Genomic DNA, 15,216 nt, shown 5'->3' with positions numbered 1-15,216 from the left:
CTGAACCTCTCCCCTACCGCTACCCGCACTCCTACCTTATACATGCTTCCTAAAGTCTCATAGACCAATACTTTCAGGCTGTTACGTGGAGCCTACCCTCCTATATAAAAGATACCGACCATCTCCTCTTCCAACTCTCCACAGTTCCTGTCCCTTTACTGCACATTGCCATGCTCGTCACTATTGATGCCACCTCTCCTTACACTAACATCCCTAATGCCTATGGCCATACTGCCATTGAACACTACCTTTCCCAACGCCCAACGGATTCCAAACCAACAACCTCCTTCCTAGTCACCATGACCAACTACATCCTCACCCACAATTATTTCTCCTTTGAAGGCATTACCTACAAACAAATCCGTGGTCGTCGCATCTGCGGTGACGAGCGGTCCCTCTTGAAATATACTGAGGGTCTCACTGAAGCCTTCACAGACTGTAATTACCCTCCCAACCCTATACAAAACCACAAATCTCCCATACCTTATCTTTCCAGTCTCCCACCACCACAAAAAGTCCCACCATCCGGCCACAGAGGAACATTCCGCTCTAAACTCAGTATCACCCAGGGCTGGAGCAACTGAATTACATTCTCCGCCAGAGTTTCAACTATCTCTCGGCATGCCCTGAAATGAGAAATGTCCTGCCCACTATTCTCCCCACCCTTCCCACAGTGGTATTTGCCGTCCACCATAACTACATAATATACTCGTCCATCTCTACACTAACCTTTCTCCCAATCCTTTACCTCATGGCTCATACCCCAGTAATAGACCTAGATGCAAGACCTGTCCCATACATCCTCCCGCCACCACCTACTCCAGTCCGGCCATACACATCACCTATCCCATCAAAGGCAGGGCTACCTGTGAAACCAGTCATGTGATCTACAAGATAGGCTGCAACCAGTGCTGCATTCTATGAGAGCATGACAGCCAACAAGCTGTCTGTCAGCATGAATGACCACCAACAAACTGTGGCCAATAAATAAGTGGACAACCCTGTTTCTGAGCATGCTGCCAAACATGACATCCTTCTTTTCAATGACTGCTTCACAGCCTGTGCTATATGGATCCTTCCCATCAAGTCCAGTTTTTCTGAACTGCACAGATGGGTACTTTCTCTGCAATATGACCTATGTTCCCATAACCCTTCTGGCCTCAACGTTTGTTAGTCATTATTCTCACCCATTCAGCCCCTTTCCTTTTCCTATTTGGCCACTATACAGCCTTCATTCCACCATTGTACTGAATCTTTCTCTACCTTTCGTTACCCCCTCCCTTCCCACCCCTCCAATGCCCTCCATCTAACCTCCCAACTGCACATAGCTGCCCTACCCTCTCTCCGCCTTGTCCCTGCGTACTCCCCAGCAGCACTGCACTGTCCGCAAGCCCTACCCTGCTATCCTTCCCCCTCCCCACCCCAGCCTCCTCCTTATCCCCACCCAGTTACCACTCCCATCATGCACTGGTGCTGCTGCTCACAGTGTGGCTTCAGTTGCCTGAGACTGCAGTCATGTGTGTGTGAGTTGTGTTTGTGTGAGTGTTTATGTGTGTTTTTGTCATCTAATTTTGAAGAAGGCTTTACTGGCTGAAAGCTATATTTGTGACAGTCTTTTGGTTGCGCCTATCTGTGACTCATCATCTCCGCTATATGGTGAATAGCTACTTTCCTTTTCACAATATTGTTACATTCCATCCTGGATTTCCCATTATATGATAATATCCATAGATCCACTCTTTTAAAGAGCCTCATGTCATATGGTCTTCATCCAAAATAAATAAAAATCATCAAACTAATTTTAACCAAAACAAATTCCAAGGAAAAGTTTCAGGGAAGAAATTTCAAAAGCTTTCACAATAAAGACAGGTCTTAGACAATCTGCTATTTCAATGTAGCCCTTGATTACATAATAAAGTTACTTGTGGTCATTCTGGCAAAATTTGGGAACCAAGACTGTGCGGAATAATTCCTTATTTGTACCTTCTGCTACCAGTCAATTTTATTTGTTTTATATTTAATTTAACATAGTCCAATGCATTTCAAGCATGTTCTGCTCATAGTCAGGTGTTTTTACATAGAGACAATTGTTACTTAAAAAAATGTCTTAAGCTACATGAAAATAGGGCTTTTTGTTTATTGTTCACTGCTTGTGTGGCTCTTGGGGTATATGGAGGGAGGCTGGCAGTGATTAGGCAGAAACTGATGTCCAGTGATGTCTTCTGCTGTTTTGCAAACTAAGCTTTGGGATGCCAAAATTGTAAGTGAATAAGTGTCATGTAAAAAAGTGTTCACACAATTTTCACACCATAACAAAGGATGGAAAACTATTTGCATCTCACAAAGGATGTTGGATCAGTCATAATAAACAAGACACAGCTCCTGACCAGCAGAAGACATTACTGGACATCAATTTCTGGCCAATCACTGTCCCACCTACCCCTCCAAATACCCCAACAGCCACACCAGTGGTGAACAATAAAAGAGAAGTCCTATGTTAATTTAAGTCAGTTTGTTTTCAAGTAACAATTTTCTGTATGTATAAATGCCCAAAGATGAGCAGAACTTGCTTGAAGCATTTTGCAATAAGTTAAATTAAACACAAAACAAATAATAGCGACTGGTAGGAGAAAATACAAATAAGTGATTACATAATGAAGAGTTGGCAAAATAAAACACATCTAAAATCAAAACTGGAGCAAAATCATCCACTAGAACACAAAGTCTGGGGTTCACAGATAATTTAGCTGGCTTAGCTCTTGACATGGAAGAAATTCATGCCTAGAGCATTGCTTTCAAAAAATTGTCTTAAAGAAAAAGAGTTATAAGTTTTCTCCGAGAAAACTGAAATCACAATCTTGAAACCCCAGTGTATAAGTAAACTCTTCATAAACAAACAAAATATTAACATAGTTCTACTTTATAAATATCTTGGAGGAATCATTAGGTGCAACTTAAGTGGGAAAGAAACATTGCTAAACAGAATAAAAAGAAAGGTGAGATTAACATTCAGGGTGAAACGATACCAACGATAAGATTCACTGATGACAAAGAACGAAAGTTTTTGGTGAAAGGATACCAATGATAAGATTCATCGATGACAAAAAATGAAAGTTTTGTACGTACATTACATAGATTGAGAGTGAACCAGAAAAAAACAAAAGAAATGAAAAGTAACAACAATGAGAACAGTGTGAAACTTAACATCAACATTGGTGATTACAAAGCAGTTGTGGTTAAGGAATTCTGCTACCTTGGAAGTAAAATAACCCAAGATGTATAAAGCAAGGAGGATACAAAAAGCACAGGCAAACACGTTATTCCTGGCCATGAGAAGTCTACATAGGCCTATATTTTAGGAAGAAATTTCTGATAATGTACGTTTGCAGCACAGCACTGTATGGTAGTAAATCATGGACAGTGGAAAATCAGAGCACAAGAGAAAATAGAACGGTTTGAGATGTGGTGCTACAGAAATATGTTAAAAGAGTTAGGTGGACTAATAAGATAAGAATGAGATATGTAAAACGCTGACAAGAAGAAGGGACAGGAAGATAAGATATGTGTTAAGAAATCAGGAAATAACCTCCATGGTTCCATGGTATTAGAGGGAACTGTGGAGGGTAAAAACTGTAATGGAAGACACAGATTGGAATATACCCAGCAAGTAACTGAGGATGTAGGGTGTAAGTGCTACTCAGAAATGAAGAGGATGGTGAAGGCAGAAATTCATTGTGGCCCGCATTAAACCAGTCAGAAGATTGATGACACACAAAAAGAAAAAAGCTCATTTTCACATGTGGTTAAATGCTTGTCAATAGACACTAAGATCCAACACTACAAAACTGCAACTCACCCAGAAGCTACTTATGCTTGCAAAACACTGATCACCTCCTCAAAATTGAAAGAATTATCATCAGAACTTGCATAAATAAAAAGTACCGGATCAAATGAGCCTGGAAAATCCTGCCCAATGGAACTATCTATTGAGAAATTGACCCAATCAACAGCATATTGAAGAAGAAAAGAATCTCTTATTTCTTTGAGACCTTACAAATGCAGGAGAACTGGAGTTTACAACAACTTGTGACGGGAAATCTTAGAAAGAAGACTCGAGGACAGTGGATCCAAGATATTCAGCAAGATCTTAAAGCAGTTGGACTCCAGACAACAGACAAAGACAACAAAAATAAAATTAACATTCTTCTTAACATCCCCAAATTTTGAGCAGAGATGACACACAGACGGGCTACAGAGAAACAGTTATGTATTACCTCTCTTATCCTAACAGTTGTTTTAATGATTACTGGCTATCAAATGGCAAATGGCAGGAAAAGACAGGAAGGAACACCAGGTGCACTTAAGGCATATGCCTGGAGCCCTCTTCCAACTTGCTGAAGACGCTATTCCAGCAGCCACTGAGCGAACAGGGTGCAACTAACTGCAGATGTAGCACACACTGAAACAAACAATGCCCGTCATCTGGACTCTGAGGTCATACTTCAATCAATCCAGAGACTGGTTCTAAGGCTGAGAATAACAGCCTTGTGCATGGAATTTCAATGAAGCTCACGATTTGCAGCACTGTCCCCAGAACTGATCGTGGCACTCTAGTCTTGAGTCGGGAAGGACTTAACCAACGACTTCAAGGGTTTTGTGAAAAGCTAGGCTGCAAATTCCTGGGCTCCCTGAAAGGGGTTGGGTGGGTACTACATATCAGAGGCTGCTACCTAGGTGGTGACTGTGTGTGGATTGCACACAAGGATTTTTTTTTAGATTAGCTGACCCTTCATTTAGGCCTTGATAATGAAAACTGTGGAATACCCAAAAGTATGAAGTCAGATCCAAGAAAATGCCCACTACAGGCAAGAGTATTAAAGTTCTAGTAGTTAACTGCTGAAGCATTCATAACAAAGTGCCAGGGTTTGAAAGGCTCCAGAAAAGCAGTAAACTCACATTACATTAGATACAGAAAGCTGGTTGAAATCTGAAATTGACAGCATTGGGGTTTTTCGGGAAGTCACAGTGGACAAGAAACTCAAATCCACAGAGATAGAAATTGAGGCTGCATGTGAAAATGTTTGAGCATGACTCAGTATCACGGTGGGCATAAAATGGTAATTGGAGCCTTCTATTGCCCACCAGACTCACATCCTGGTATGACCGAAACACTTAGAAAAATCCTCAATTCACCTGTATGTAAGCTCCCAAATCTTTTGTAATCATCAGTGAAGATTTTAATCAACCAAAAATCAAATGGTAAAATTACAGTTTTGTCAGGGGTGGGTCTGACAAGACATCCTGTGAAACATTACTAAATGCCTTCTCTGAAAAATACCTACAACAAAGAGTTGTATACCCATCCATGATGGAAATACAGTAGGTCTAATGGCAACAAACAGACCTGGCGACTTTGAGGATGTCCATATGTGGTTGTGGCAACAATAATACCAAAGTACAAAAGACACCTATAACATGAAGACAGATTGTGTTCATTAACCTTGTTTAAAAAAAACAGCAGTGTAATATCTCAGTGTGGGACTTGAAACTCTCAGCATAGGATAGGTACATGTTGATGAACCAAGGTTCAAGTTTAAAAGGGCAGTTGACCATGCACTGGATAGATAAGTACCCAGTAGAACTGCTCATAATGGGAGAAACACTCCAAGGTATACAGCCACTGCAAAGAAACTTCTGAAGACACAGAGATTCCTACATAACACGTGTAAAACAAAGCATAAGGCTACAGGTAGAGAGATGCTTAATGGCATGCATTTGGCTATCAAGAGGGCAATGCATGAATCCTTCAATGACTACAATAGCAGAATACAATCAAACAATTTTTCACAAACCTAAAGAAATTGTGATCATATGTAAAGGCTGTTAGCGGCACCAAAATTAGTGTCCAGTCATTCACGAATGAGAAAGGAAGTGAAATTGAGGGTAGCAAACAAAAGCTGAAATGCTAAACTATTTTTTCAAATATTCCTTTACAAAGGAAAACCCAGAAACAGTGACACAATTTAGTGATCATACCACTGAAAAGCTGAATGCAACAAGTTTTAGTATTAGTGGTGTTGAGCAACAGCTCAAATTGTTAAAACTGAACAAAACTCAAGAATCTCTGTCAGATTCTACACTGTATTTATGGCTGAGTTAGCTCCTCTTCTAACTTTCTAACTACAGTCTATCATAGAGCCCTTTGAGAAATATTTGGAAGAAAGCGCAGGTCACACCATTTTACAAGAAAAGTAGTAGAGCTGATCCACAAAACTACTGTCCAGTACCCTTCATATCCATTTGTTGTAGAATCTTACAGCACATTCTGAGTTCAAACATAATGATGAATATCAAACAGAAAGACATCCTCCATTCCAACAAGCATAGTTTCTGAAAATATCAATCATGCAAAACCCAACTCACACATGGATCAAAGCAATCAGGTAGATGCAGCATTTATTGACTCAACACATCTACACTTATTGTCAAAAGTATGATCATATGGAGTGTCAAGCAAAATTTGTGACTGGATTGAGGATTTTTTTGGTAAGGAGGGAGCAACGCGTTATCTTGGAAGGAGAATTATTATTAGATGTAGAAGCAACTTTGGGTGTGCCCTAGAAAAGTGTGTTCTAACCCTTACTGTTCCTGTTGTATATTAGAGACCTTCTCACAAACATTAACAGTGACTTCAGACTTTTTGCAGATGATGCAGTATTTGTAGTGAAGTACTGTCTGGAAGAAGCTGCATAAATATTCAGTCAGATCTTGATAAGATTTAAAAGTGGTGCAAAGATTGGCAACTTGTTTAAATGTTTAGAGATGTAAAACTGTGCACTACACAAAATGAAAAACTGTATTATTTGCTGGAATCAGCCAATACTATATCTAGTTGTAATACTTTGTAGGGATAGGAAATGGAACGACCACATAGGCTCAGTCGTGGATAAAGTAGGTGGTACACTTCGATTTATTAGTAGAACACTGGGAAAATGCAATCCCTCTACATAGGAGATAGCTTGCAAATCATTCGTATGACTCATCCTGAAACACTGCTCAACTGTAAGGAACCCCTACTAAATAGGACTAACAGGGGATATAGAAGTAGCCAGAGAAACACAGTATGAATGCTCACAGATTTGTTTGACCCATGGGAAAGTGCCGCAGAGATGGTGAAGAAACTGAACTGGCAGATTCTTGAAGATAGACGTAAATAATCCAGTGGAAGCTTACTTACAAAGTTTTGAGAAACAGCTTTAGCTTTAAATGATGACTCCATGAATATACTACAGCCCCCTACTTATATCGCTCACATACAGATTATAAGGATTAGATTAATTACAGCATGCACAGAGGAATTTAAATAATCATTCTTCCCACATTCCACATGTGAATAGAACAGGAAGAAACCTTAATAACTGGTACAATCGGATGTACCCCTGTTATGCACTTCACTGAGATATGTAGTGTGTGGATGAACACTGATGCTCATAAATTAAGGATAATTGCAAAATGTGATGCCACACAACATGGCACTACACAAAACTGGCACTAATAGCATAGGTACATAGGGAACACACACAACACAGATCTATAAGTCCATGGTATTGGTGATAAGTTGAGAAAACCATCCTGAAACACATGTGCTACAAAACGCCACTGTTCCCTGCACATGTACCTCACCATTAATATGGGATATGATCACCATGCACACGTACACAGACCGCACAATGGGTTGGCATACTCTGGATCAGGTGGTCAAGCAGCTGCTGAGGTATAGCTTCCCATTCTTGCACCGGTGCCTGTTGGAGCTCCTGAAATGTCGAAGGGGTTTGAAGTCGTGCAGCAATATGTCGACCGAGAGCATCCCAGACATGCTCGATGAGGTTCAGGTCTGGAGAACAGGCAGGCCACTCCATTTGCCTGATATCTTTTGTTTCAAGGTACTCCTCCACAATGGCAGCTCAGTGGTGCCGTGCGTTATCATCCAGCAGGAGGAAAGTGGGACCCACTGCACCCCTGAAAAGGTGGACATACTGGTGCAAAATGACGTTCCAATACACCTGACCTGTTACAGTTCTTCTGTCAAGGACATGCAGGGGTGTACAAGCACCAATCATAATCACACGCCACACCATCAAACCATGACCTCCATACATTAAGGGGTTGGTATCTGGTTCCTGGTTCATGCCAGAAACCCGGCGAGAATCACTGTTCAGGCTATACCTGGACTTGTCCACGAACATAGCCTGGGACCACTGTTCCAATGATCATGTACTGTGTTCTTGACACCAGGCTTTACGGGCTCTCCTGTGACCAGAGATCAGTGGAATGCACCTTGCAGGTCTCTGGGCGAATAAATCATGTCTGTTCAGTTGTCTATAGACTGTGTGTCTGGAGACAATTGTTCCAGTGGCTGCAGTAAGGTCCAAAGCAAGGCTACCTGTAGTACTCCGTGGCCATCTGCGGGCAATGATGGTGAGATATCAGTCTTCTTGTGGTGTTGTGCACTGTGGACATCCCGTACTGTAGTGCCTGGACTCATTTCCTGCCTGCTGGAATTGTTGCCATATTCTTGAGATCACACTTTGTGGCACACGGAGGGCCCGTGCTACGACCTGCTATGTTTGACCAGCCTCCAGTCGCCCTAGTATTCTACCCCTCATAACATAATCAATAAGTGTTCTTTGAGCCATTTTCAACACACAGTCACCATTAGCACGTCTGAAAACATCTGCACACTTACTTGCTGCACCGTACTCTGACATGCAACAATACACCTCTGCATATGTGGACTGCTGCCAGCACCACCGTGCAAAGACTGCAAGCCAAATGCACCGCATGGTCATACCCCGAGGTGATTTAAACCCGCAAACCACCCACCAGAGTGTTGTTTCATCATGTATCAGCATTATCCTTAATTTATGAACATGAGTGTAAATGTACAATGTAAATAAAAACGACCAGATTTATGGAGTAGAAAACAGGTTATATGAAAAAAAAAAAAATGCTTTTAATAAGAAGGTAAGATGATTGACTGGAACATTGAGAGCATCTGACTTGGGCAAAAGGTTATTAGAACACTAATTATTCCACTGACCTCTATTTCTAGAGGCTTGCATACTTAACAACTCTTTCCTGAGCAGATGAGTGGTGTATTGTTTCTGGTGAAAAAAGAGAGTTCTGTTCACCTCACTGGCATTGGCTGGGACTGAAGAGAAAGGACTGACAACAAAATATGCCATGCCCACTGCTCAATGTCTCAGTGGGAGGTATGTCCACAAATCATGGCAACAAGACAGCCACTGAATGACTGAAAATACTGTACTGACAATGATCGTGAATGGGTGAAGTTGCATACACACATCTCTGACAATGACAGGACAGAAGACTTGGCAGACTAGTGATGAGTCACATCAGAGAAACAGTAATATAACTTCTTGTGTATTCAGCCCTTTTTAATTTTTCAAATATATTATATATTATTCAGTATATATTATTCAATACCAATGGTGGAAGTTGGAATTCATAATACGAACTCCTCATGTCCTCAGACTGTTCTGATATATCTCTTCCACTTGCACAATCTATGTGCCTAGAAAACTAAACTTCACACTAGGCTGCTTAATCAGTTCCCAGGCATCATCTGCCTGCTACTACAGGAAACACGGGCTATATTCATTGTGCTCTCATGCAAAACAATAATCCATGAGAGATATAGAGAGGGTTGAGCTGAAGTTGTTCATCAGGCTATTCTGGCGATCCTTAGCATGTGATGTCCCCATAGATACTTACACTAAAAGTAGGTGTCATGAGCTAGGAATTCAACTGATATCATTGTATTCATCTCCAGCAGGAAGTGGGATTCAAACAATGCAAAAGCATGATGGGGTAGTGAAAATATTAAGAAAAGGCTAGTTACTAAACACCATATAGTGGAAATGCTGAGTCGCAGACAGGCAGAAAAAAAAAAGACTGCCAAACAATTTTTTTACGCCTATCTGCGGCTCACCATCTCCACTGCATGGTAAGTACCAACTATGCTTTTCACAATATTGTTGGAAGTGGGGTTCAAAATACGTCAACAACAGTAATGCTGATTTCACTGGCGAACAACACATTTATGTTTCTGCCAGTACCTCGTCTCCTACCTTCCAAACTTCACATAAGCTCTTCTGTGAACCTTACAAGACTAGCACTTCTGGAGGATATTGCAAAAACATGGCTTAGCCACAGCCTAGGGGGAGTTTCCAGAATAAAATTTTAACTCTGCAGCGGAGTGTGCACTGCGATGAAAACTGCCTGATGGATTAAAACTGTGTGTCGGACCAAGACTCGAACTCAGGACCTTTGCCTTTTGCTGGCAAGTGTTCTAACATCCAAGCTACCCAAGCATGACTCACGACTCATCCTCACAGCTTTACTTCTGCCAGAACCTAATCTCGACCTTCCAAAACTCAGCTCAGATGATAGACCACTTGCCAACGAAAGACAAATGTCCCGAGTTCGAGTCTCGGTCCGGCACACAGTTTTAATCTGCCAGGAAGTTTCATATTGGTGCACGCACAGCTGCAGAGTGGAAGCTTCATTCTGGAAACATTCCCTGGCTGTGGCTAAGCCATGTCTCTGCAACATACTTTCTTCCTGAAGTGCTAGTTTTTCAATGTTTGCAGGAGAGCTTCTGTGAAATTTGGAAGGTAGGAGACAGGGTTCGGGCAGAAGTAAAGCTGTGAGGATGGGTTGTTGAGGATGGGTTGTTGAGTATCTCAGATAGTAGAGCACTTGCCCACAAAAGGCAAAGGTCCTCAGTTCGAGTCTCTGTCCTGCACACACTTTTAATCTGCCAGGAAGTTTCATATCAACATACACTCTGCTGCAGAGTGAAAATTTCTCTCTGGAAACAAATTTATGGCTGTCTTGCAGAGGACAGGAGCCATACATGAGACATCAATTCAAGTATGAAATGGTTGGAGGAAGACAGACCCAATGGCATACAAATTCAATGTACAATGCTAATTACCTATTAATGTAAATGCAGAACTACACCTTCACACAACGATCACATTAAACTGTTTGTTTTCCTATCTCAGTTCAAAAGGTTAATGGAGGGCAAAGGCTCATTACATTCAACAGGGCCATGCCTAATAATGCACTGTGGTGTTCAAATAAGCCTTTGGATGGAGGCCAGTTCTACCTCACATAGAAAGGTTTCCCACTCATGAGAAATTGAAGGCAAAAGGCATGATAAAACAATTAAAACAAAGGTGTCAATTGCTGCAGCTCATCTATAAAAGTTGTGCTGATCCTTATAACACACACAAAATAATCCACCACAGGCACACAAAATAAAAGTTAGTAGAGTATGCATCTCTTTACATATGGGCTCATAGACTGTCACTGCAGAAATCCCCCTCCCTCTGTCTCTCTTCTAACAGCTACCTTAACATTTTCATTTTACCTCTATCCTCAGCCACCCGGTAGTAGATAGTTTCTTTATAAACAAGATGGGGCACCTACCTCTATCCTCAGCCACCCGGTAGTAGATAGTTTCTTTATAAACAAGATGGGGCACCTAACTATTTCACCTAAAGTAACTTTCTACTTATTAAAAATATTTGAAATCTTGTGCCATCTGGATGAACAGTGTTCAGTGTCAAATGAAACAAACAGCAAAGCATTTTCACAACTTCATTAATTATCAAGACATTAGTAGTAATTTAGTTGTTTTTAGCATTTCTTTGCTAGTGGCACCATAATATTGTCTGGATCAGAATAGCAGAAACATTAGGAGACAAAATCAGTGATATGTCTTTTGTAGGTCTGACAGGTACATTCACTACAGGGATTTTTGTGTTGTTGTTATGACCACCTGAATAGTGTGTGGCCCGGAAGAATACACAACTCTTCGTGAAATAAAGCAATGCCTAGGCAAGCAATATGCGATGTTTACATCACTCTCAACAGAGTGAAAATATTGCTGGAATTCAATCTTAAAAAGTTTTGAAACTATTTTTACTAAAATTTTCTCAGCAGTTGTAACTAAATAAAAATGAAATATAACAATTGTAAAGTGCATCTAAAAATTATACCTAGCACTGTGCAACTGCTCTCTTGTTCCTTTCTTTCATATTGTCTTAACACATGCTCAAACTTTTCCAGTCATGATTTGTCTCTCTGTTTTGTGAATAAAAGTCAACAGAAACTTCTGTCCATGCCTTCTCTTTGTTGGCACAGTACCTTCATCAGTTTGTTTGCCTTCTATGTAACTCTATACTGACTCAAAGCAATTTCCAGGAATAAATATCTTTCTGACTGTGCAGAAGTTTTTATAACACATCTTTGATAACAAATACTGTGTACCTATCATCTATGAGATGACTCTCTGCTGTTGAAGTGCAATAATAGTGTTGACAGCTGATTTTAGCAGTGTTGCCAAGCATATTCCGTGTGAATTCAGATAAAATTGAATCTTGCTCAATTGATATAAGTTTAGTGTGAGACAAACAGAATGAATTCCTGAAATGAGTTCAGTACCTGAATTAAGGTCAAAACCAATCTCAAGTCAGTAACATTTATACTCTTGGCCCTAAGGAAGTAAAGGTCAATGGAAGTGGGCAGCAGGCAAAAAAGCGAAAAACTGTTGCTGCTCGTTGTACTTTTACAGGTGATAAGGAGAACAACATTTAAAAAAATAATGTTTAGTAGCTGTTGGTCCAAATCTAAAATAGAACATATGCGTCAAATAAATTTCATGATGAAAATTTAAATGAAAGAAGGGTTTATAAGCAAAATGAGAAATATGTATAATAACTGCAATAACCTGGATGAAAGACAGGATGATAAAACAAAAGAAATTGAAATGAAATTAACACATAAAGTTAATTATAAAGACATGAACATAGATTTAACATGGAAAAAAATGATAGGAAGAAAAATGAAAGCAAATAAAGAAGTTGACATTATGTTTAGAACTATGTAACAAAGGAACGGAAATAAAAAAAATTATATTTAAATCACTTAATTGAATAAAAATGATGATCAATCATTTTGATAAATATTTAAAAATAAAAAATAAAATTTATTGCACCTGATGAGATTCAAAGCTCCTACATGTGAAACTATTATCCTATCCATTATACTATGTACACCAAATATATATGCAACTTTTTTTACACGGTTGACTGTCACAATGGTGTATGACTGCAGCGTGTGACTCCTGGGGTCTTAACCTACATAACCGTACAGATGGTTTTAAAAGGCTGGTCACACTACTGGGGACCTCTCCTTGTAAGTCTCATCAGGGGGGCATCCTTCAATCTTATAAGAAATGAAAGTAGTGAACTACCAGTTGTTATGAAAAGCATAGCAAAATAAATGTAGGATTAGTATATGTACGAAAACAGAAACAATTACAAACTCACTTTCTGTATATCCACTGGCTCACCATTCTCACTAAATATTTCAATGCCATTGAGCCCTAGGTAATGGCGATCACCCCATGTGCTTTTTATGTTTATTGCTAAGTGAGTGCCTCCTGGCAATTCTGGTATAATAAAATCTGATGACAGCGTTGGTTTATCCTTGTTTTTGGCATCTTGTGCAATTTCTTTATCCAAAACTGGTATTTCAGCAGACACAGGCACTTCTAAGAAAAAATAAAACACTGTCAACATACACAACATAGAATGGTAAATATTTGTATTACTACACTACACTGTTACTGTTCAGGCTTGTGAACATACATAAACTTTTGAAAGATAACTGCTATTTTGACAAGTAAATGACTAGATATTTATTTGTCCAAGAATCATTTTAGTACATTGTTTGTACATGTGATATAGCACAGTGGTAAACCTTGTTAATTTACAATACAGTAATCATTTTGACTACATTGTTGACATAATCAAATGCATAATAATGTACGTTGGTGTACTACATTGCGTCTACATGTGATAATAGCAGTTATTAAGTAAGATGACGTGATAAGCACAGTGTAAACTATATTATGAATTGACATTAAGTAAAATTTGGTATATGAGGTTTACTATTACCATTTTCTATAAATTCAGACAAACAATAGAAGCAGTGGTCAAGCAAGAACTGTTTTAACTTTCTTTTAAATGCATTTAATGTTGCATGCATTTCAGGTAACAAAGCAAATGGTTATGTAAGATACCTCCAGTATGATACACTCCTCTTTTGCATAAGTTTGTATTCACTGTGTTCATCTTCTGCCAAGTTTCATATGTGTATTTATCACAGTTGTGTCTGAAGAGATATTCCTTTATTACAATGCTTCCTTTTGTGAAAATTAATATGTTGTATACATACAAGCAAGGCAGTGGCAATATTTTGAGAGTTTTAGAAAGGGGTCTCCAGGGATCCTTGCATTTAGCTTCTTTTTATGACCCTGATAATCTTTTTCTGTATTTTAAACATTTCTGGAGAATTTATAGAATTCCTCCACCCCTATTCCGTACATAAGAAGTGACTGTAAACTACAATCGTAGATTGTCAGCCCTGATGAGCAGCCTATATACTGAGTGAAGATCAGAACAGCATATGCTAGTGAATTCAGTCTCTGTGGAAGTTAGATGCCACAGTTTTTTCAGAATTTATGATGAGCCTACTGGTCCTGAACCAGTGCATTAAGGTATGCATAACTGATATTGTAGCCTCCTGCAGATTTTCATCATTCTTTGATTTAATTAGAATATTAGTGTCATCTGCAAAGAGTACAGTGGTTCCATCACGTATGTTACTAGCCAAGTCATTTATAAACAGCAGAAATAGGATAGGTCCCGAAACTGACCATTGTGGGACTCCATACTTCGTTTTTACTCCTCATCACTCTAAAAATTAATTTTTTTTTTTTTTGTTCACTGTATTTGTGTTTTATTCCTGTAATCTGCTGACAATTACTGAGGGACGACTGAAACAAACTTTCAGACTGGCCTCTAATTCATTAATTACTTAATTACGCAACAGAAAGTCATGAGCAATAACATTGAATGCTTTACTTAAATCGAGAAATATCCCAAATACATGTTGCTTATCATCCACTGCTTTTAATACTTCATGTAGGAAGCAAAATCTGCTGTCTGAGTTGACTTTCCAGCTCTAAACCAATGTTGGGAGTCACTTATAAGGCTCTCTTTATTCATGAAAACAGTTAATCTTCTAAGGAACATTTTTTTTTCCCATAATTTTGCTAGA

General features: G+C 39.4%; 1 protein-coding gene across 1 annotated transcript in view; it reads right to left on the bottom strand.

Annotated features, from left to right (window-relative positions):
* Window positions 1-15,216, bottom strand: part of LOC126281215 (katanin-interacting protein-like) — a 288,539-nt gene that overhangs the window by 208,487 nt on the left and 64,836 nt on the right. The window contains exon 4 of the mRNA XM_049979962.1: window positions 13,422-13,645. Within this exon, the coding sequence (XP_049835919.1) occupies window positions 13,422-13,645 (224 nt within the window). The remainder of the gene's footprint in view (window positions 1-13,421; window positions 13,646-15,216) is intronic.

This window comes from Schistocerca gregaria, chromosome 7, assembly GCF_023897955.1.
Source record: "Schistocerca gregaria isolate iqSchGreg1 chromosome 7, iqSchGreg1.2, whole genome shotgun sequence".
Taxonomy (NCBI): domain Eukaryota; kingdom Metazoa; phylum Arthropoda; class Insecta; order Orthoptera; family Acrididae; genus Schistocerca; species Schistocerca gregaria.
This window is presented reverse-complemented; position numbering and strand designations above follow the sequence as displayed.